The sequence below is a fragment of the Fusarium redolens genome (assembly GCF_020744475.1).
Source record: "Fusarium redolens strain MPI-CAGE-AT-0023 chromosome Unknown BKA55scaffold_4, whole genome shotgun sequence".
Lineage (NCBI taxonomy): Eukaryota > Fungi > Ascomycota > Sordariomycetes > Hypocreales > Nectriaceae > Fusarium > Fusarium redolens.
Genome location: NW_025763667.1, coordinates 1,226,365 through 1,249,077, shown reverse-complemented (window position 1 = coordinate 1,249,077; position 22,713 = coordinate 1,226,365). Strand labels below are relative to the sequence as shown.

Sequence of the window (22,713 nt, the reverse complement as noted above, 5' to 3'; positions counted from 1 at the left end):
GTTATGATGAGAGGAACACGACGAGAAAGAAGAAGAAGAAATATAAAGTCGTGAGGATTATAATGAATCAATTGAGGCTAAATAGAGACAACGGCCGGGAGCGTCATGCTTTATAGCTTCTTCATTTTGCTGGTCCCTTTCTTTATTCCTCCCACAGACTCTCTCATGAGACCTCGTCTATTGTCACGATGTGGGGTAAAGAAGAGTCGAGATGCCATGACGACCAATTCTTTGGCGTCTGATTGATGGAATAACGGGCTCCGCTCATTGGAAACCCCCATGAAAGTGAATTTGTATATCATGAGAAGCTATCCACGGCATGTTCTTGCCGATAAGTATGCTTGGGATTGGAGAGGGGAGAGTTGTTGATTTGGGGGTGGGTTTGGGGGGATTATTTGTTAAGAACTTATCAGTAAGAACTCGATCTAGAGTCAAGCTTTGGTGTTGTGAAAAGTACCCAAGGTTCAGTGCCTAAGAGCAGTAGGCCCCCGCGACCCGCCCCCGCGCAGTAATTGACCCGTTGCATGAACCATTTCGGTCTTCCCCCCGCAGGCAGAATAGCAATTATAAAGAGCAGCTATGGGCATTCAATGTACTCCATCTTCCCTAGTGGAAGTGAGACTGGCTTGAGGGGAAAATAAACCTCGTGACTGAAGTTTATGCCAATGAAATTTAGTGCCTCGCCAAAAATTCCATTTAAATTATTATCCGACGTTGAGTTTTGACCCCACGATGTGTCCCCGCGATCCGATCCGAGTACCCCTCACTAACATGGGATCCAATGCGCACAGAGAAAGTCTGTTAAGAAGTCAGGTTAACTAAAGCATTAATTAAATTCCTCAACTTGTTGGAAGTACCCGACGGATAATTAAGCTTCTTTAGAATGACACTTATAGTCTTCTGAGATTCCAGAAATCCCTCTTATATCATGCCATGTCTTGACCGTTTCTTCAATGTGCGTGCACGAGAACCATTTCCCCAACCACCCGAGTAAATTAACTGCATACAGTATCCGTTACCGTCTGTCGACACTACAGACACTGTATTTCTTTTGACTTTGGAGTCCGAAGCCTTCTCTCGTTTATTCCGTCGTAAAGACAAAGGTTCTTCATAAAAGGAACCGCCGACGGCCTTATTCTACTTCCTAACGCTCAGTGTCTTCTTGATCAACGACGATTTAGGATATTCAAGACCGAAGATAAATATTCGCGTTCACAACCAATTGTTATCAAAAAAGTGTGCGAAGGAGGCAGCCTGCTTCTACCTCATGCATATCTAACTCGCGTACATGAACTTACTCATAATGACATTACCACAATGACGGGATGGCTTCAGAACAACAGCCCATCGACAAGAGACACGTCTTTTTACCCCTCTCATGAGTAAATGAGCTCAGACCTGAAGGGTCTTTGATCGATACGATAGAGGCACACATGACATGACATCAGCTCAAACTAGATTCAATCACACGCGACGCGGCAGGGCCACACGGATAACAACCGTTTTGGCACTAGGAAGTAACCTAGTGCGAGCCTGTAAGCTGTGAGGGTGTTGCGGCAGCTGTAAGGCGTTTCTACAGCACACTGAAGAGTGTATGTCTGTCTGTCTGTCAGGTCGGGTCGGGTGACAGGGCCAGACAGGGAAGGGTCCTGATTATCAGTTGCTGGTGTGGGCTTCACCGCTGCAGAGGCGGGTGGGTGGTCCGAGGTTGTTCTCGTCAGATTCTGGAAGAGTTAGAGTCGAGAGATGAATCTTGTTTTGGTGCAAGAGACCATGATCAAGTTGAGTACCGCGGATCAGTTTCCTTTACAAGGACATAGTACACCCTCGCCTCGGTTACCAGCTGTATCTTTCCGGGTCATCCAATGCCTGTAGTCCAGCCCGGTTGCAGTCTGTTCTGTTCCTGTTGATGCCAAAAAAGTTGCAGGTTGCAGGTTGCAGAATCCCAGTTTTTGATCATCCCTGCCTATCCCCAACCCTTTTTTCTTCCCTTCGACCCATGACGTGGAGTATCTCATCCACCGCGTGGTCCTCTTGATTGGACTTCCAACCTAACCTGCAGCTTGGAAGCCACTTTGGGCCAGGGAAGCGGTAAGGGCCTTGACTGTGTCTCTCGGCTTTACTACGTACATAATAATTACGACTGACTTACCTTGCCTGAACTCTCTGTCGACTGCAGCTTGCACATTCGCATTTGCTTTTCCCTACACATCTTCGTCATATAACATACCTTACATATCTCTCCCATGTTTGTCTTCCATGGCTGCGAAATCCCCAAAATTCACCAACCAACGTGACCATTACCAACCAAGATACCTTGCGCAACTTAACCCACGAAATACACATTCACCTCAAATTCTCACCCAAGCGCCCTTGACGACGATCCACGCTTATCACTCACCTTGCATTTTAAATGCTACATCCTGAAACCGCGGCTCTCAACATCAATTTTCACCGCCCGCCATGGAGAACACACTCGCAAGAAGTCACAGTTTGAAGCCTCCCAGGCGCAAACTCCAAAAACCTGACCCGAAACTCAAAAGCCTCAACAAAGCTAAGCGTGGTTCTACCGACTCGACCATGTCCAGCCTAAGCCCTCAGAGCAGTATGTCTTCACCGTCGCAACGACAAATTCAGAACGGCGCTCCCGATTTGAGCGATTCAAAATGGGATCATTATCTTCGACCAAAGACGGTTTTTGTGCCCTCATTTTCAGAGCCAGAGGAGCAGCTTCAGCCAGAGATCAATTCACCATATGAACCGCCTCAGCAACATCATCAGTACCAACATGAACCTGAACCCGAGCCACCAAGGGCGTTCTTTAGTCCTCCACCACGAAGACAATCTTCTCAGCGCCAAATTCCAGAATTTCACCATTTAACTCTCCAGGATCATCATGCGCGACCATCATTGGACAGCTCCTCTCTCCCTTCGACCGCATCAACCACCTCGACATCATCTATTATGCGACGCCAGGCCAAGACACCCGTCTTTCGAATCGGACAACTAGAACAACATGCTCTTGCGCGCAAGGCGAAGGATGTGCCCGAGAAGACATCAAGCGTTGAATTGATCGCTGATCAGTATAACGCTATTCTTGAGTCGAGGGATGATCCCCCAGCCCTGGACTCACAATTACCATCACGAGCATCGACATATTCATTCGACGATACCCCTCTTCAGATATCTCCCCACGGAGCCAAACGACAAAGTTTACGGACATCAAATACGTATTCATCTATGACGGCTATACCTCGTCAGCTGAGACCCAGACTCAGATCTGCAGCGACTCACGATACGAATGTGGCTGCCGTCGAAGGAGACACTATTTACTTCAAGCCATATTCATTCTCACCACCACCATCTCCCGATCAGACTCCCGGAACTCCACGAGGCTCTTGGACAGACGAATTCCGACCACCTTCATCATCAGGGCACTCATTCCAGGAAAACATCAGCCTTCAGATCGCGCTCGATCTACTCACGAGCGAATTATCATCCGTTGTGTCAGGTCGACCACAGCGAAACGGGCAGGATACAGCAGCACTGCAAGTCTGGGTTATGATCGAGGCATACGAGAGGCTACGCGATCAACTAACACGACAACAATCATCAAACGCGGAGGCACAAAAAGTGGCAACCATGTTTGACTGCTGGTTGGCCTCGCTTTACTCGATCCATTCCTCCCTCACAGAGAGCACACTGCCCAGTCCCACAGAATATGCAGGGCTAGAAGAAGATTTGGATTAGACTTGAGACAGACATGATGTACACGAGGACATGTGTACGCAATAACGAACATTATGGAAACTGGCGTTATGGGCGCGGCCAGAGGAAATACCTGGCATTGGATAGGATAGGATAGGATAGGATAGGACAGCATAGGGTAAAAGCGGCTGGAGCTGCGGATGGGATAGGATTGGATGGGAGATACCTGGAGGAACTTGTTTTTTAGTTACTGCACTATGAATTTACCTTGATCAATGAGTTTGATGCTTATCACTGCATGTGAGTGAGTTGTGATTAAGACTATCAGCACTGCCACGTTGAAATGTGTAGATCACTGAGCTAAGAACAGGAACACAGGAGCCGAGGGTTAAAAATAGATTTCATGATGATCTTGACGTTTGGGTTGCATTAAGTTGATTGTGGCGAGTTGACGATGCTGAATTGAGAACCGCATTGTTTAAAGGAGTAAATGATCTTCTAGGCGTACGTGGACGTTCTTACAGGTATCGATACCACGAGGATAATAGTAACTATAGGCCATTCCATCAAGAATTGGTTTAGCTAGTTGGGCTATGCTTCGCTTGTGCTGAGTTAGGTAAACTTGGTCAACTGTATACGATTTGAGAGTTTGCCCATGTTAATTGAATGACGTAGATGCACTTTACACTGCGAGGAAAAAAGCTTTAGCATCTGAGGCTTACAAAAAACATTCTGATAAAATTGGTTAATAAAGAATCTGTAGGAATTTATCATATCAGTATTCAAATGAGAGAACAAAAGATGCGGACTTTATAGAAGAAGGTTATTCATTATTTGGTAGTTGGTGTAAGAGTGATGACCCACCCCGTGCTCAACTCGACTTAGGCGATGCGTGAACCACCATCATCTTTCGACCAGCATATGGCGAGAAGCTAGCAACGCAATTGACCAATTTCATTGCGCAGCTTCACTACTTCATCATGGACGACGACTACGGTGCAGACGACGAGCTTTTGGCCGCTATGGCCGCAGCTGATCCCACGCCTGCCGCACGATCAGTTCAACAGCCCACGCCTACAAGGATCCAACAACCTACACCACAACGTCTAGACAAAGCACCACCAGCTGCCTCCAGCGCGGGAAAGGTAGTTCAGCCAACACCACAGGCTCTACCGCAGAAGCAGTCTGGTTCGACTATCTTGGTATCTCCACGCCAGCGAGGAAACCCTGTTCTTACGAGCATTCGATCTATGCCATGGGAGTATAGCGATATTCCAGCTGACTATGTCTTGGGATTGGGCACTTGCGCTCTGTTCCTGAGGTAGCTTTGCACACTTCTCTATGTATCGACTTGATACTGACGCCTTGTAGTCTCAAGTACCATCGTCTTCATCCCGAGTACATCTACACACGAATCCGTAACCTTCAAGGCAAATACAACCTCCGCATCCTCCTCACCATGGTCGACATCCCCAACCACGAAGCCTCCTTGAAAGAACTCTCAAAAACATCCCTCGTCAACAACGTCACCCTTATCCTGTGCTGGTCCGCCGCTGAAGCCGCACGCTATATCGAGTTATACAAGAGCTACGAGAATGCTACGTTTGGTGCGATCCGTGGTCAACAACCGTCCAGCTACGGTGAGAAGCTGGTAGAATTCGTCACAGTGCCAAGAAGTCTGAACAAATCAGATGCGGTCGCCGTAGTGAGCAATTTCGGCAGCTTAAAGAATGCAATCAACGCCGATGCAGAACAGTTAGGTATGCTTAATGGATGGGGAGGTGTTAAAGTCAAGAGATGGCAGTCTGCAGTCGAAGAGCCATTCAGAGTCAAAAAGGCTGCGAAGAGAGGCGCAAAGGCCTCAGAACGATCAGCAAGACTTGACCAGGCTTTACCTCTTTCGCGGGTCCCTCTACGAGATATGCCATCTGCTGCATCATCTTCGCGACAATCTCCCGTCAAAGACACACCTTCTGCAGAAAAGACAAATGAGCCCGCATCGAAGCAATTCCAATTTATGGATAACACGGATGATGAAGATGATGAAGAGGCCATGCTTGCAGCTGCTATTGAGGCATCGAAAAAGACTGCTCAGACAGAAGAGGCCACCCGGGCGAGTCAGGCAGATAAGGACGAGCAGCTCAGTGGAGGTATTGCTGCTGCATTGGCAAGGCTGCGAGAGAACGATTGAGCGATTTCACTCTCACCAGACTTCTTGTCGTCCGAGCACCTGGCTCTCGAACCCTGGGCCTCACCTAGTTTGGCACCACACTATACTATACGTATATGGCCAACGAACGGCAGTCCAATCTCACTTCAGAAAGGAAATACCGACTCGTGGATAATTCATGGTTGTCCCCTGCCAGGAAGAGCTGAATAATCTATCCGAGCAAAGAGTTATCAATGCCAGCGGCGAATTTCTAGGCTCGGGATGCACTTTGACCTTATGGGATTATGACAGTTCCAGTGCGATTACGAGCATCTGCTCAGAGACCGGGCAACAAACACAATCGGGGCAGACAATCTCAGGCGAGATTGAACCATCTGATTCATGGATTGAGTACCTCGCGACTACGCCAAAGGTTACCCCAAGTATTTGAGTCTTACCACACGGTCAGAGCCAACTGATAGCATCTCCATAAGACCATTAGAGAAGGCATATGATTGACGCCGCATGGAAATTGGTTTACATGTAACATAGAACAGTGGGAGCATGGTGAATCATGCGGCCTGATTCATTTCAACTTTCTATATCTACATCGATCAACCTGGCTTTACAAAATACATGGCGTTCTTCATGCTCCGAAACTTTGAATCAACTCTATGCTTTGTCTCATTATTACTTTGTTCATGGATCTCATTGCTAATAACATATCATCCACCGCTCGGAGCACAGCAATCACATATTTATCAAAACCTTGAAGATTGTATTAAACTTAAATTATTTCATTCAGTTCAGAGTTGAGAATATCCTCGTCGTAGCTATCATTCCTCGTCAATTGGCTGCAGGTCATAAATCCGGACCTCAAGTTGTGCTTGGGTTGTTCCATGCTTAGGAACCTCCCTCACGTTTAGCATACTCCTCCTCCAAGGCCTCCTCATAAAGTCGATCAGCCTCCTTCTCCTCCTCAGTCTTGGGCCTTGTCACGCCTGCGCCAGTGTTTGCGCCTGCACCGGTAGCAACGCCAGTGCTGTTGTTCTGTTCTTGTTGCGGGGTTTGATAAGAGGTGGTTGTTGCTGACTCTGAGAAAGCGGGGAGACCCATGATGTTTGATTATGAGACCTTGATGTTGGTTGATGATTGAAATGAGAGGAGGAGAACGAAGATATGGGAAATTGTGTCTTTTGAGGGATGTGATGAGGCTTGGTAAGTTGTTACAATTAATGAACATGAACAGTCTCTTATACTTGACGTGGCAATAGTGTGGCGAGTGAGGTACGTCACCTGTGGCTGAAACTACCGTGGAAACAGCAGCAAGAAATGACCACTCAGAGGAGAAAGAATTGAGGATGAATTCTAGACTCTCGGTTGAGCTCCGTTTTGACCCGTTGAGACAAGTCAAGAGGAGCTGATTTAGGCTGACAGTTTATCGTTGTCAGAGTAAAGCTCTGATTGGACACTCGAGGCGAACTTGGGCCATTGTCGATCAGGGTCTTACTGTGACATCATTCCGGGGGTTTTATTCTTACTCTTCAAGGGCTTATTAGAAGTGGAAGTCAATTTGTAAACTTCTATAAAGTCTCGATCTTGAGTCGAATGAAGGTAGTATACAAAAACACCGTAGTGTACTTCTCATCCAGCCAGGTGCCATCAGTTCTGACTGTGCCTCAAAACAAATCAGGGTATTTACATCTGCAAACATGTCTCGCTTCTCCAGACTCCAAGGTCTTCTTTTTATACCCAAGCTAAAATTCTCGAGCTTCACCAATATCGCACACATCAAATACACCCACCTCGGGGAGGCCTCTCTTTCGTAGAGCCTTCTTCAGCATCTTGGGTGGTTCCAAAACTTCCTCCAGCGTGAGTGCCCAAGTGCCCCAATGAATTCCCATCGCCCGCTTACATTGCGTATCGCGGAAGATCTCGACGGCATCCGCCGGGTCCGCATGCACTGGCGAGAAAGCCACACGCGGATGATAGGCGCCAATTGGAATCAGACCAAGATCAAAAGGTCCCCGAAATTCGCCGATCTGTTTGAACTGAGGGCATCTCGGGAGATGGTCGTACTCAGCACTATAATCATCGGTTCCAGGAGGGAGACTTGGGACTGATCGATAGCCCGTGTCGCCACCAAACCAAACTGACTTCTCGCCAGATCGAACACCCCAGGAACACCAAAGGGTAGTGTCACGATCCCACATGGTTCGCGCCGAACTGTGCTGACACGGCAAAGCCATTATCCTGGCGCTGATCTCGCGGGGGTTATCTCCATCCTTGACTGTGACAGTGAGGTCGGCATCTTCCCACCAATCGAGCTCCGTAACATGGTTGATGCCAGACTTGCGGAACCATGTCTCCAGACCAAGGCCAACAAAGAATTGTGCGTCTGGGTGGTATTTCTGGACTTCGAGAATGGAGGAATGCGAAAGGTGGTCGTAATGGGAATGGCTAATGCAAACAGCGTCGACGATTGGAATGTCCTTGATATCGCAGGGTTTGGGTGTATATCGCTTCGGTCCCATGAAACTGAATGGGGAGCAGCGGTCCTCGAAGACAGGGTCGAAGAGAACGCGCAGGCCAGAAGGGAATTCGACATAGTAGCAAGCATGGCCTAGCCATGTTGCACGGATCCTATCGCTTGTTTCACGCTCGGTGTTCCATTGCGGCTTGACCACAGGCACAGTTGGGGGAGTCAAATCGGGGCTCTTCATGTCGCCGGTGAAAGTGGGCCTAGGATCATATCATCAGTTTCTGGACGACGAAGCGCTCTTGACGTAACAAATCCTCACATACCACCAGACTCTCCGCACCATGGTACTGAAGTTGGGACTGTATGCGTGTGAAGGATAAGGATTCTTAAAGCCCACTAGAGAGCCACGCTTGAGGAGATGGTGAGGGTTGGAAACAGCTTCATCTGGAAGAGCTGATCGACCAGGTATTTTCGATACGGCAGTGCTAGATGCGATCGAGCCTCCAGATGAGCCAGGTGCATTCCTTGTAGCCAGCTCTGGAGGCTTCAGTTGAGCTGAAGCAGCAGTTGCGGCTGGAGCCATGATGGTAGAAGATGCTGAGGAAAGGGTTGAGTATGCGGAAGCAAAAACCAAGGGTTTAGTGTTTTTCGTTGATCCAAAATGATAACTCAGTTGACGGATCGTTAAAGAAGCACGCGGCATGTGGTAGTAATGTCCCAAACCGGAGGCTTCGGACTTTAGCAGTTACAGTTGCACCAGGTAGGGGTGATTGGACCAGGGCAACCAGGGAATATTATTTAGCATCCATCGATAAAGGGAAGAGAGATGAAAGAGAGGGAGAGAAGAGAGAAGATGAGGAAGAAGTGGAGGTGGAGATGTAGACGTCAGGTAAAATATGGAGAGACAGAGACACAAACAAGAGAGAGACAGCAAGAGAATGGGTGAAGGAGCTATGACCTTTGGAGTCTAGGCAAGTACCTTCCTCGGGACCAACAATGGAAGCATCATGGAAGCTACCGAGAACCAACTTGCCGAGATTAGCACTAGGGGGGTCCCAGAATGTCTTATCTTGCATTAGATGGGTGCAATGACAACGGGGATAACTCGGCGGAGTTAACACTGAATGTTGAACTTGTTGGGCAGTGATGCAGCTGAGACACGAATAAGAGTTGTGCAGTCTGTAGTCTAAACAATTCATAATGTAGTCTAAGCGATACTCTAACAACCCATACTGTGATATACTATTTTCATCCAATCTGTATTCTAAAACAGATCAATCATGAGTCCTTCAGCTTCATCATAATGCCTCACTTTTACACTTTGGACCTTGTCCCCTGCTCTTCATAACTCCATCCCAACTCAATAAATGCCCTACAGGGCCTTAGCGGAGTTTGCATCACTTTTCCGCTCGCAAATTACAACCCCCCGACTCCCCGACCGGGGCAATTAAAAGGATCTTCCGAGGGCATCCGGGGAATAAACGAATCCGAATGCAACAGAAGACTTTTGTTGTATCCTGGTCTTACATATTCTAGATAGCTTCTTGCCCCTTGACTAGTTTATTCACTCCAATATCACAGCTCATAAGATATGATACGAGCCTACAGGGAAAAAGAGTCAATGAATCTATTCACGAATCATTGCTGTCATTGAGCTACCCCTGCTGACAACTTCGGGAACCCCCCTGACAAGGTGCTGACCATCCCTGCCATAGCCATGTGGTGCCCATGCTTGCCATGCTACGCACGTTGTCGTCAGCTTATATTACAACATTAGCAGTCGAGAAATAACGTCGTTATGCTTTTTCGTAACTAGAATTTTCGTAATCAAGGCCAACTATATCAGATAGCCTTGTGGTATCTTTCCTAAAAACACCAAAGCAAACCACCAGGTATCTACCATTACTAACATGTCGTGATGCTCAAACTCGCTCTCAGCAAAAGCATATCCACCGGAAAGGGAGCATGTACACTCTAGACAGGGACCAGCCAGACAAGATTGTGTCCAACCGCTCTCACTCATCCATCAGTCGACCTATCGTGAAGCCAAACGCCATAAAACAAATCAGAAGGCCGCCCGAAACATCAATCGTCATCATAAGCGTCTCAGAAGATTGCTTCATGTGTAGCTCTCATCAAATATCCATCTGTCGAGTCTCCTCGCCCATCTCGTCACTACCGAGTTCTTTCTCGAGCTCGTCTGCTACAAAGCCCTCGTAATCATCGAGGTTCTTTTGGACATGAATCTTGAACTTGATGACATCGTTGAGCATTCTGTCAATCTCGGTGTGGAGCTCTTCTCGGAGAGCGTTGGCCTGAAGCACAAGTTGCTCGTATCTGTTCGTCTGGTCAGTAACTACTACCTCGATTAAAAACCCGTGTCCACTTACTCAATTGTTGTGTTGATCTCACGTTGCTCCAGAATTTGCACATTCTCAGACAAGCCAGCTCTCATACGCGACAATTCCTTCTCCATCTTCTCAATGTGAGCATCGGAGGCCATCTTCTGTGCTGTTGACACCTCCTTCGTTCTTTCATACTCCTCTTCTGCTGCTCGAACACGGTGGTTGAGTGCCTCCACTTCACTGCGTCTGTCCTCGATGGCCTCCTTTATGCCATCAAGCAGGTCGTGATCCTTCATCATTTCTTCCATTGCCGCTGCTCGGCGATCTGAGATTTCCTTGCGCAGCGATAGGAAGCTGTTTCGGATTTGTCCCCGAAGGTCCAAGTTGAGAATATGACCTGCTTGGTATCCAGTGGTGGCATCGACCAGGAGGCGGTCCGCGGATGATGGGCCCGATGAACCCTTCAGGTTGGTAGAAGTAAAATCTGAGCTGTCGGCTACCATGACCTGGAGCTCAAACTCCCTGCCCTTAGCATTGGCTGCTGTCGAGGGGATCAGTGCAATCTGATACGCCATTGTGTTGTATCGATCCACCATTTGCTCCAATTCATCTAGTTTTCGGCTTGCCTCAGTCTCTCGCTCTGTTACCTTCTTCTTCACTTCCTCTAGTCGTTGGCCGGCTGACTCAATGCCCCGCTGCAAGCGCTCCCGCTCTGCAGTCATGCGGTCAATATCCTGCATGCTGATTCCTTGAGCATCCACAGCTTTTTGTAGGCTTCGTCGCTCCTCGTCGGCCTCTTGAAGCTCTTCCATGAGCTTGTCGAGCTCTTCTTGAAGGACTTGAGACCGGCTCTCGTACTTCTCAGACCTTTGCATCGCCAGGGCATTGTACTCCTCAAACTTGATCTTATCCTCCTCCATAATCTTGAAGTGGTTATCGAGAACGGCAGGATCAGGTGTTGACTTCTCCAAATCCTCAATTTCCTTGAGAAGTCGTGCGTTTTCGGCTTCTAGCATCTCCAGTTCTGATGTGTATTTTGAGTTGGACCGCTCGAAGGCGGCTGCCATGGACTGAACATGAGGTGCCAAAACGCGTTCAGCCTCTTCATCACCCATATCCTCATCCATAGCCAGCCAATCCCGATAACCGTTGCTAAGGAAGTCAAAAATGATGCGGTCGCCACTAACGTCAATACCGCTCTCCATACAAGCTTCATCGTATTGGCAGTTTACATAGCCGTCGAGCATCTGTGCGAGTTGCATCATCCAGTGAAGAAGACCAAGGAATGTACTCCAGTTCTGTCCTCCAACAGCAGCTATCTGACTCTTTGTGATACTTCTTTCGAAAGGGTATCGCATCTGCTTGAGTAGAGGAGGCACTTCCTGGTCGATATTCTTCTGGAACTTATGGCTGGGGTCTATGCGATGATAGAGCCATTGGAACATGTAGTTAAAGTCCTTTTGCGTCGGCGATTTGAGGACATTTTGCGAAAGAACATGCTTCATCTCCATCTCGAAGTTGTGTTGAACCATGTATTCCAGAATTTCCTGTCCGATGCGAGCTTGAAAAGATCGATCCTTCAGGGGTCGCGGGTCGCGGGGTACACCAGCTGGGGCTGGTGTAGTTTGGAAGAAACTCTGGTGCGTCGTCGGAGGAGCGGTAGATTGACGGGGTCGGTACACGCTGCTGCGTCGATCGCCATCAGTCGAAGCTCGTGTTGTTGTGGGATTTGGGGTGAACGCCGATGCCTTGGGGGCAAACGAAGAGCGCTTCACCGACGAAAGGCCAATGTCTGCAAGATTGGTTCCTGATGATGAACGTTGAAACAAAGGCTGGTTAGGTCGCGGCATGGCAAGGGAATGCCTAGATCCCGACATGGAACGGACATGACTGCCAGGGTGATTGCCGCCAATATTGGAGCTGGATCGCTTCATAGTCGAGCCAGGCTGCGGAATGGCGCTGTTTGCATTAATACCACCAAGGGTCTATGTTGCAGGTTAGAATCAGTATTGTTCAAGTCGATGCGCGGAAATAGCGGTCTACCAGTTGGGCGCAAAGGCTGGTAGAAGATGATTGGGAGTCGCACCTCTCTAGGTCTACGGACGCTCCAAAGGCCCGTATCTTGGGACATGATCTAGTGAAAGGGGAAACACGCGACTGCAATGAGGTGCATGTGCAAAGCAGGCGACTATCGTGAGTTGTTGTATACGCGGAGGGGTCGTCGTGATGATGGTGTTGATGTAAAGTGGGATGTGAAAATGCAAAATGGCGTAAAGGTAAGGTAGAGAGTAGGGTAGGGGAGATTAGGCGTTGGGAGGAAAGTAAACAAACCATGAGTTTAATCTGATTGGCCAAGGACTTCTGTGTTGTCTCTGGTGGAGTAGCAGTTGAGTTGGCAAAAGTGGATATTCAATTAAGATTACACGTGATCGCGCCTGCAGCCTCGAACTGACGGAAAGAAAGACGGGAACCGTTTGGGGTACGTATCTCGGCAGGTCAATTGGGAGAAGCCTCGGTACAGATCGGTCACGCTTCCGACTCCACGCCTCCACGTTCTTGAACTCCACGGTCCGGCCTCCGCAAGCTGAACTAGCACATGCATTTAACATTTCCATCATCATCGCCCAAGTCTTTTCAGGAGTTTCTTCTTCAACTTCTTCCCATTGCGACTTAGGTTATGTGGTGAGAGCCGTCTGACGGCTAAACATCAACCATGGCTATTCGCGAGGATCTTGTATCCTCTGCAGTAAGTTGACCTACTACCCCAGCCACCGAAGCTATTGGAACAGAATCAGCAAATGCTAACTCCTGAATAGACCCAATGTCAGTATTCACTCTGATACAGCCATTACAAATGCGCCGACTAACCCATCGCAGTTCTCCAGGACCCAAGTGTCGCGTCATCCTCCGTTGAGAACCGCATCTCGTTCCTTCGAAGCAAGAACCTCACCCAAGAAGAAATCGACGTTGCGCTGGCACGAACAGGTGGTAGCGCACCTCCAGCTCCCAACGCGCCTTATCCCAGCGCTCCCGCCGGCCCTCCTCCTAGCCAACAATACTATCCCCCCTATCCACAGCATGCCTGGCAACCGCCGCCACCTCCTCCCCGTAGGGACTGGAGAGACTGGTTCATCATGGCCACAGTAGTTGGAGGCGTGTCTTATGGCCTCTACGAGTTGGGCAAGGTTCGTGCTTGCCATTGTCGCGATTTTGATAATGTAAGCTAACATGCGACCAGCGCTACGTATATCCAATGGTCGCGCCTCCAACACCGGAGAAATTGGAACAAGATAAGAAATCGATTGAGGACCAATTTGACCGAGCTTTCACGCTTGTTGAGCAACTTGCGAAGGATACGGAGAGCCTGAAGAATGCCGAAAAGGAGCGAACCGAAAAGCTAGACGCAGCGATCGCGGACCTCGAGACAGTCATGACCGATCTCAAGGCTGCGAATCGTCGTCGGGAGGACGATGCGACCCGAATTCGTGACGAGGTTCAGTCCCTCAAGGACGCGATCCCTAAGGCTCTCGAGAACCAAAAGGGTCTGACTGATAACCGGCTGAAGGAGATTAACACTGAGCTCACCAGTCTTAAGACATTGGTATCTCAGCGCATGACCACCCCCAGCAGCACCACCGGTTCTTCAACCATGAACAACTACATGCGAGGCACAGCCGGAACTGTCGGTGCCAGTGGAATCTCTAGCGCAGCTACTCCTGCTGCCTCTACCTCGACCCCTGCTGCGAAGACCAACGGAGAGAAGGCCACAGTTGAATCGGCCGCTACCACTCCTGCTGCAGAGGTCCCCAAGCCTACATTCCCCTCTGCTCCTCAACTTAACCGTTCATCCTCCCCTCTTGCCAACATGACCGGCAAGAAGTCTATTCCTGCTTGGCAGATGGCCATGGCCAACCAGAATGATACATCGTCGACTCAGGTCAAGGCCGACGAGTCAAAGGCTGGCGCTAGCTCCAGCTCTTAAAACAGTGAAGAGTCTACTTGACCATAGTTGTACAATATTTATGCATCCATAGTTTTGGAATAATCGGGTCTGTTGAATGGAGGTGTTTACGTGGTGGGATGGTTTGGTATTGTAGCGTTATATCACCATTGTCAATTTTACCACATTACTTATTTGAGCCTATTTCACAAACTCCATAAGACTATTCATCTCTTATAGGTATTCTGGGTTTAGCATGATCCTTTGGTATATTCAGCTTGTAATAATTCTTAAATCAAGTGAAAATAACCCTTGAAGACATGGTCCGAACCCAGACAGATTTTATGATATGCAAGATGCTTGATTTGGACAGAAAAGCCTGGCACATCCAATACCAATATTGTTTTAAGTTCCGCGGCTAGTTGTTTGCTTCTTCCCACCTCGCGTGCGCTTACATGCATCCCCTTGCTATCGCGCATGCACTCAACCTTGACGCTCCCGCAAGAATTACCATTTTGGGGTTGAGTCTACAAGTCTCATAACCCACGCTCAACCAACGCATTGACCGTTGAAATCTTCCATTAGTCCAGTCCAGTAAATAAAGGCAAAAAGAGTTCGTCTTGTCAAATTTACTAGCCAATCCCCGCAACATAACTCTGATTCTGCTGCCGAGGGATCTGATTCATGACTGAAGCGCTAGTTGCAACTCCATGTAGACGTCACTTGAAGGTTGTGAACTAATTCCGTGTGCCGAGGCTCATCGCCTCAACTGATCACACTCAGATTTCTTGGTAATTTTGACTGTGAAATGTCATTTCTTTTATTGATGCAACTTGTCGCAATCTAAATATTGACTTTCCAGCTGCCAACAGAGTTGAGGTTGGCTCTAGGTAACCACACCTAAAAGCCTACTTACACTTGCAAGTGACAAAGCAAGAAGTGTCATGGATCTTTAAGACCGCCATTCCGGACAAGGACTTTGACGCGATTCCAAACAGAAAAGACAGCCCCTGATTGGGCTCTGTTCGAGGGAGATCATTGAAATTGGATCCTAGGGGTTCCTAACTCTTTGTTTAGTTAGAGGCCGCTGTACGACAACTCTTCAACTGCCTCAGCTGGTCTTCTCTTCTACTACCCCTCCCTCTAACCCATTACCCATACCTTTATGACTTGGGTCTCAATCAGGCAAATCTCTGTTGTTCTGTATATCAGGTCGATGCCTTCCTTGACCTGCCCCATGTCTTTTCGTTGTCTTGATCACTTCGTCTTTGACTTTGAATCACTTACATCACCATCACATCAACAACTATAATTTAAACGGCAATTCTTCACTCTATATAATCTTGACATCCACACCATCATGGACTCAGCAACTCTTGAGACCGTACGGACAGTCGTTCCCTTACTCCCTCTCATCGTCTGCCAGGGCCTCGCACACATCCTCAACCTTTCCGACTCATCCAAATATCTCGACCTACGAAGCGCCATCATCATCGCCTGCCTTCGCGTTATTCTCACACCAAAAACTCCCCGTAGTATATCATCTGTTCAACGAATTACACTCCGTGACTCTGGTATCAAGGGGCACATCTGGGTTAGCAAATATGCCAGTCCACAACCTCCAGAGACATCAATTCGTGATGCCCTCATCAGCACACTCGAACACCTCGGAGGTTCCACCTGCCGAGTCCCCGTTCCCGATCTCATTGATGTTGAGGCCGAGTGGACCGGCTACCGGAGCGGTGTAGCCCGTGGCGCTCCGTTGCCTGACGTGTCGGAGCGGGAGAGGTATCACGACATGATGCGAGAGTGCAAGAAGCCAACGACAGTTCTGTACTTGCACGGCGGCGCTTACTATCTCTGTGACCCAGCAACACATCGTCCTACAACGAAAAAACTGGCGCAGTTGACGGGGGGTCGGTGTTACTCGGTGCGCTATCGACTTGCGCCGCAACATCCATTCCCTGCGGCGTTGCTTGATGCTTTCGTGTCTTACTTCACGCTTCTATATCCACCTCCGGATGCTTATCATGATCCTGTACAACCGGAGCATATTGTGATTGCTGGTGACAGGTATGTCTCGAGCCTAAGCTGAGTTTGTCACCAAGTACTAACGTGGGAGTTTATAGCGCTGGCGGCAATCTTTCACTCTCGTTACTCCAACTCATCCTCGAGCTCCGCAGACAAGACTCTCCAATTCTGTGGCACGGCGAGTTGCGTCAGGTTCCCATGCCAGCTGGCGTAGCACTCAACTCTCCATGGCTTGATATTACACAAAGCTCCCCAACATGGGAGATGTCAACACCAACGCCATGTGATTATCTCCCCAAGCCGGAGGCCATCGAAAAGCGCACAATACCTCCCTGTGAGGCCTGGCCAGCTAATCCACCACGACGCAACATGTACATAGCCGACGACCTTGCTGCTCATCCTCTTGCATCTCTCGTCATGGCAAGGAGCTGGAAAGGGGCACCACCTATTTACCTTTGCACAGGATGGGAGATTCTAGCATATGAGGACAAGTTTCTTGCTCGCAAACTCGAGGCTGATGGTGTGCGGGTGGTGTTCGAGGAGTACGAAGGTATGCCGCACTGCTTCGCTATGATGCTGCGTAACGCTCCTGCAACGCCACGGTGCTACAACGGCTGGGCATCATTCATACGTGCGGCAGTGGAGGACCCCGATAGCATTGAGTCGAGCGCTGTCATGATCAGGGCAAAGACATGCGAAGAGGTGCCATTGAAGTTTGACGAGCTGAGTGATGCTTTAGAAGAGGATATTCAAAAGAGGGTGTTACAGAAGACAGTGTTAGAAGATCGGATTTTGGAAGCACCAGTGGCTAAGCTGTAGATGGCGGCTTCACTTGACGACGCTTTGAATCGGAATGAGATATGTGGTGGAATTGGATACATATGGGACACTGTTTGACAGCTAGGCGCTAGGAATTTACTTACATACAGTCAATTGTTCTTCTTGATAACAGAAAGATGGTTTTTGTTATGATCAAATGTCATTTATGTTGTTGAAATCCTAGTCAGTGTCGTCGCTTTGACATACGAATGTCTGACTTACATGAGCTGCCCAGCAACTGAAACTTAAACGACCGGCACCTTCGGAACTTATAAGCCAAGACTTATAGGATCATCACCCACGTTACGTACCCTGACCTCGATAGACCAAAACAATAATTCCTCTTTGTAAACATCAATTTCTTCTCTTTAAAACAATCCCATTATCAATTCCGGCTCCGCCTCCACCACTTCCGATCCCCGAGACCGGCCCGCACGGGAAGACCCACCAAACTTTTATCCCAAATGTCGCTGATCGCTTCACCTCAAGAGCAAAACAAGCCACCTCCAGACTCAGAACCCGGGTCCCCAGCAATGGAGCGTCACAAGCAGGCCGTGAGATCCATCGCATCAGCCGTCCGCGGCTTCTTCGAGCGTCGTGAGCCATATCGCATCTTTCACGGCAGCACGAATAGCACACGGCCTCAGCAGACAGGCAAACCCGTCGTCGATATCAGCGCCCTTCGAAATGTCCTCCAGGTCGATCGTGCGACTCGTACGGCTCTCGTTGAGCCCAATGTTCCCATGGACAAGCTTGTTGAGTCGACGCTGAAGCATGGCCTTGTACCGCCTGTCGTTATGGAGTTTCCTGGTATCACAGCTGGAGGAGGGTTTGCAGGCACAGCTGGCGAGAGCTCTTCGTTTAAGCATGGATTCTTCAATGATACTGTCAATTGGGCTGAGATGATCCTTGGAAATGGCGAGGTTGTTCGAGCGTCGCGGGAGGAGAACGCTGACTTGTTCCGTGGTGCTGCTGGAGCTGTTGGTTCTTTGGGCATGACGACGCTTCTTGAGCTTCAACTACAAGAAGCTAAGAAGTTTGTCAAGACGACCTATCATCGTACGAGTAGCGTTGCTGAAGCCGTTGCCCGTATCCGAGCCGAGACCGAGAACCCTTCCAATGACTATGTCGACGGCATCCTTTTCTCCAAAGATCATGGCGTCGTTGTTACTGGTACCCTGACTGACGACAAGCCTGCCGATACCAAGCCACAGACCTTCAGTGGTGCTTGGGATCCCTGGTATTACCTCCATGTCCAAGATCGCACTCGCAACGTTCCCTCCGCTGGTCCCACTGTCTCCGCTGAGTCTGCCTCTTCCTCTCCTGTTGATTACATCCCTCTCGCCGAGTACTTCTTCCGCTATGATCGCGGTGGTTTCTGGGTTGGCGCCGCTGCTTTCACTTACTTCAAGGGTGTTCCCTTCACAAAATTCTTCCGCTGGTTCCTCGATGATTTCCTCCATACTCGCATGCTGTACCGCGCTCTTCATGGTAGCGGCGAGTCTGCTCGCTTCATCGTCCAGGATCTGGGTTTGCCCTACAAGACTGCTGAAACCTTTGTCGACTATACTGCTGAGAACTTCAACATCTGGCCTCTGTGGCTCTGTCCGTTGAAGCAGACACCCCCTCCAACTTTCCACCCTCACACCGGCGAGACCACAACTGCTGATGACGGAACTGTCACCACCCCACCATCCCTGAATATTGGTCTCTGGGGCTGGGGACCTTCTGACCCAGATGAGTTTGTTGCCAAGAACCGCGCTCTCGAAGATAAGCTTGTCGAGCTTGGAGGTCTTAAGTGGCTCTATGCTCACACTTATTACAATGAAGAGGAGTTCTGGAAGCTCTACGACCGACAGTGGTATGAAGCTCTGCGAAAGAAATATCACGCTGAGACACTTCCTACTGTTCACGACAAGGTCAAGGTTGACGTTGAAGCACGAAAGGAAGAACGACAGAAGTGGAAGCGTTCTCTCAAGAGCAAGCCGCCTCTGGGCGGCTTATATGGTATCTGGAAGGGCATTCAGAGCAAGGACTACATGCTCCACCGACACGCGGAGTGGAAGTTCAAGGACGAAAAATAGACGGATACCCCTACTTATGTACGAATATGAAGATAGTAGTAAGAATATCGGACGCGGCTCTTGAAGGCCATGTTCTTAGATGTCATATATGCCGACAACCACATAGTGGCTGATAGAAGAATAGACACAAGTTAGAAAACACTTAATCGATTGAAATACATTTTTATTATATTCCAAGTATCGTAAACTCTTCTAAGCGCCAACTGACCAGGTCTATATGGTATGGGCCTTGAAAACTTCCTCGTAAATATCCCAGGAGAGACGGTCCCCATTACTTCCACAAGCCATAATGGCCATCATTATTAGCTCAATTAGAGGACCTCGATGTCAATCTCCACTGCGCGAATTGCGCTTCTATCATCATCCGCTATATTCTTCTTCCCTGCGTCTAGTTTTCCCCATTGATGTCATCATGTTCATGATATGCTTTCGCCTGGGCCATAGCTGTAATGGAACCAAGTCTAGAAGCGATAAATGTCTCGTATAAAAGGTTGTTCGAGCAAGGATACTTTGGATTTTCAAAAGACAATCCTTTACTCCTTGATAGCGTACTCGCGCTTGAACATGTCGTCGACCTTGGTAAGGTAGTAAGTACCAGGGGCGATGGTAGAGGCGTCACCCTTGGGAGTGTAGTCCTTCTGGAGATGGGCCTGCTTTCGGAGATTGCACATCTAAGCAAAACAGTTAGCAGACGGTTTCTATGTATGAAATTGAAGAATTTTGTATTTACCTCATCGTAGGTCTCAGGGGGGACAGCGCGGCGGGCCTCAAGACGGGCAGGGATGCTAAGGACGCTAGAGATCTTCTCAACGCTGCCGTTGATGCGGAAAGACAGGAAACTAGCAGCAAGACCAGATCCGTAGCTGAAGAGACCAATTCGCTTGCCCTCAAGAGCCTTGTTGTCGACAACGCTGATCAAACTGGCGAGACCACCCCAGACACTACCACAGTACATGTTACCACAGTTGGTGGCGACCTGGATGGAGGGGTTGACACGCTCCTGGAAACGCTTCTTGGTGAGGGCCATGAAGGTCTTCTCAACAACCTTGTCGGTCAAGGACTTCTCGTAGTCCATGTCACGGAGCTCAGGAGCAACCTCAGCGAAAGCAGGAGAGTCGGCGTTGGCGAGATAGTCGTGGTAGAGGAGACGAGCGTAAGACTTCTGGACAAGCTTGCAAGTAGGGGAGTGGAAAGCAAGGTAGTCGAAGCGGTCAAGGCTGGTCTTGGTAGAGTCGTCACCGTTGGAAGCACCGTTGGTACCGTTAGTGGCCTGCTTGGCCTCACGCTTGCAGTAAGCGCGGTAGGCGGCATCGAGGGCCTTAGTGTAGCAGTTGACGGAGTAGTGACCATCAACGTAGGGGTACTCGCTGGTAAGGTCGGGCTTGTAGAAATCGTAGGCGTGCTGCATGTAGGTACCACGCAGACCAGGCTCGGCAACGATGGGGGCGTTGGGGCCGATCAGGAGAGCGACGGCACCAGCACCGCCAGTGGGGCGAGCATTGCCCTTGGCGTAGAGAGCAATATCACCGGCAACAACGATAGCATCGCGACCGTCCCAAGCGGAAGACTCAACCCAGTTGATGGCGTTGAAAACAGCATTGGTACCACCGTAGCAGGCGTTGATAGTGTCGACACCCTCGATGTTGGTGTTGTCGCCAAAGAGCTGCATAAGAACACTCTTGACGGACTTGGACTTGTCGAGAAGAGTCTCGGTACCGACCTCGAGGTAACCAATCGAGTTGGGGTCGATGTTGTAGTTCTTGAGGAGCTTGGAGGTAGCAGTAAGGGCGAAAGAGTAGATGTCTGCAGAAATCGCATATTAGCGGTGATCCAATGCCATCATGAGATTTTCCAAGGACGCGGTGAGGATAGGCGCATTGCGCTAAGATCGTCTTTTCAGGGGACGGTGAAGAATTGGAGAAACTTACCCTCACGGTCGTCGCAGAAGCTCATCTTGGTTTGGCCAAGACCAATGGTGTACTTTCCGGCGCTAACGCCATCGAACTTCTCGAGCTCAACCTGATCAACATACTAAAGAGCAAATAAAATTGTGGTTAGCTGGGGCCTTCTTCAAAGAGGCGTTCAAGCGTTAGGATAGAGGGGCACAATCTGAAATGGAGGGGCACACGACCAGAACCCGAACACGAGAGTAATAACGCAGGGACTTTTTTTTATCCCATCCAAAAAGTTTGGTGAGGGGCAACATTCAACGACAACAATTCCCAGCAGACACAGGAGAGCATGAGGGCATTGAAGATTGTGTGATGATAGCAAAACAACCGCAGAGTGAGTATCTCAGCTTACCTGGCTGGGGACATAAAGCTCAATGGCCTTGATGCCAATGTTCTGAGGACGAGACATGATGAAAGATTTGGGGAGAGAAAGAGACGGTTGGTGGGGGAAGAAGAAGAGGAAGACAAAGAGAAGAAGAGATGGAAGAGAAGTCGAGAGAGAGGAAGAGGATGTGGAGATATCTTATAATAAGACGACGACAAGGGAAGGGAAGGGGGGACCCGGAAGAAGAGCGCGAGATTGCGGGTTCAGGGACAAGCAGTAGAGAGCCTCTGTAGGTGGTCTTGGTGCTTGTTAGGTTGAGATGGACTGAGATTGGATCTCGAAATCTAGACGGGGTGTGATTTCAGTGAGAGTCTAGGTACAAGAAGTTAAGTGGCCGCGGCGGGGTGAAACGAGTGACCTTTACTTGTTGGGCGAGTTAGTTAGATTCAGAGGTATCAAGTTTTTCACCGCCCTTTGCCTTTTTCCACTGGATAGACGCTGCACTGTTGGCCTCTCGTGTAATTGGATTGGCTGCATATGATTTTTGAGGTACTTGTAGACTTTGAGTTAAGGTCATGGATGGGTTGGCTTTTGATCCTTGGATCATGGTCATGATGGGCGACTACCAACTTGGTAAGAAGCTTGGACGTCAAACAACAATACTCATAAGTTGTCTATTGTTTATCACCTATACTTCTATATCAATCAATAAACTCTCCCTCTGATAGTAACACCGAGCCATACCGTGATATGACTCGAGATCATGTCAACAACCAAGTCATGACCTCACTACAACTCTGCAGCAACCGAGATTTTTTTTTGTTTCCTCCTCTTCCCGCTCATGGCTTCTGCAGCACATGTCGCCTCCTGCCAGGGGC

The 22,713-nt window shown here is 49.0% G+C and overlaps 9 protein-coding genes across 9 annotated transcripts; 5 read left to right on the top strand and 4 right to left on the bottom strand.

The window, feature by feature from the left end:
* Nucleotides 1-2,463: 2,463 nt before the first annotated feature.
* Nucleotides 2,464-3,750, top strand: BKA55DRAFT_536095 (uncharacterized protein; the record flags this gene model as incomplete). Its single annotated transcript, XM_046189780.1, has 1 exon — nucleotides 2,464-3,750. The coding sequence occupies one exon, from the start codon at nucleotides 2,464-2,466 to the stop codon at nucleotides 3,748-3,750; it is 1,287 nt and encodes a 428-aa protein (XP_046052965.1).
* A 980-nt stretch (nucleotides 3,751-4,730) lies between these two features.
* BKA55DRAFT_503548 (restriction endonuclease type II-like protein) lies at nucleotides 4,731-5,899 on the top strand (the record flags this gene model as incomplete). The annotated part of the gene is made up of 2 exons (XM_046187016.1): nucleotides 4,731-5,029; nucleotides 5,080-5,899. 2 exons carry the CDS (start codon nucleotides 4,731-4,733, stop codon nucleotides 5,897-5,899), a joined length of 1,119 nt encoding a protein of 372 aa, XP_046052964.1.
* A 745-nt stretch (nucleotides 5,900-6,644) lies between these two features.
* BKA55DRAFT_686665 (uncharacterized protein) lies at nucleotides 6,645-6,973 on the bottom strand (the record flags this gene model as incomplete). The annotated part of the gene is made up of 2 exons (XM_046198961.1): nucleotides 6,645-6,690; nucleotides 6,789-6,973. The coding sequence occupies 2 exons, from the start codon at nucleotides 6,971-6,973 to the stop codon at nucleotides 6,645-6,647; spliced, it is 231 nt and encodes a 76-aa protein (XP_046052963.1).
* A 641-nt stretch (nucleotides 6,974-7,614) lies between these two features.
* BKA55DRAFT_504878 (beta-lactamase superfamily domain-containing protein) lies at nucleotides 7,615-8,922 on the bottom strand (the record flags this gene model as incomplete). Its single annotated transcript, XM_046187138.1, has 2 exons — nucleotides 7,615-8,599; nucleotides 8,663-8,922. The coding sequence occupies 2 exons, from the start codon at nucleotides 8,920-8,922 to the stop codon at nucleotides 7,615-7,617; spliced, it is 1,245 nt and encodes a 414-aa protein (XP_046052962.1).
* A 1,552-nt stretch (nucleotides 8,923-10,474) lies between these two features.
* Nucleotides 10,475-12,815, bottom strand: BKA55DRAFT_591299 (HEC/Ndc80p family protein; the record flags this gene model as incomplete). Its single annotated transcript, XM_046195220.1, has 3 exons — nucleotides 10,475-10,676; nucleotides 10,730-12,669; nucleotides 12,771-12,815. 3 exons carry the CDS (start codon nucleotides 12,813-12,815, stop codon nucleotides 10,475-10,477), a joined length of 2,187 nt encoding a protein of 728 aa, XP_046052961.1.
* Nucleotides 12,816-13,397: 582 nt separating this feature from the next.
* On the top strand, nucleotides 13,398-14,666 carry BKA55DRAFT_536091 (peroxisomal membrane anchor protein conserved region-domain-containing protein; the record flags this gene model as incomplete). Its single annotated transcript, XM_046189779.1, has 4 exons — nucleotides 13,398-13,430; nucleotides 13,501-13,507; nucleotides 13,562-13,869; nucleotides 13,923-14,666. The coding sequence occupies 4 exons, from the start codon at nucleotides 13,398-13,400 to the stop codon at nucleotides 14,664-14,666; spliced, it is 1,092 nt and encodes a 363-aa protein (XP_046052960.1).
* A 1,318-nt stretch (nucleotides 14,667-15,984) lies between these two features.
* BKA55DRAFT_591297 (alpha/beta hydrolase fold-domain-containing protein) lies at nucleotides 15,985-17,474 on the top strand (the record flags this gene model as incomplete). The annotated part of the gene is made up of 2 exons (XM_046195219.1): nucleotides 15,985-16,697; nucleotides 16,754-17,474. The coding sequence occupies 2 exons, from the start codon at nucleotides 15,985-15,987 to the stop codon at nucleotides 17,472-17,474; spliced, it is 1,434 nt and encodes a 477-aa protein (XP_046052959.1).
* Nucleotides 17,475-17,692: 218 nt separating this feature from the next.
* BKA55DRAFT_274569 (uncharacterized protein) lies at nucleotides 17,693-19,713 on the top strand. Its single transcript, XM_046185483.1, has one exon. The coding sequence runs from the start codon at nucleotides 17,939-17,941 to the stop codon at nucleotides 19,556-19,558; it is 1,620 nt and encodes a 539-aa protein (XP_046052958.1). The 5' UTR covers nucleotides 17,693-17,938; the 3' UTR covers nucleotides 19,559-19,713.
* BKA55DRAFT_560329 (hydroxymethylglutaryl-coenzyme A synthase C terminal-domain-containing protein) lies at nucleotides 19,712-21,509 on the bottom strand. Its single transcript, XM_046192084.1, has 2 exons — nucleotides 20,289-21,509; nucleotides 19,712-20,229 (listed from the first exon to the last, which is right to left on the bottom strand). Exons 1-2 carry the CDS (start codon nucleotides 21,225-21,227, stop codon nucleotides 20,092-20,094), a joined length of 1,077 nt encoding a protein of 358 aa, XP_046052957.1. The 5' UTR covers nucleotides 21,228-21,509; the 3' UTR covers nucleotides 19,712-20,091.
* Between the last annotated feature and the right edge of the window lie 1,204 nt (nucleotides 21,510-22,713).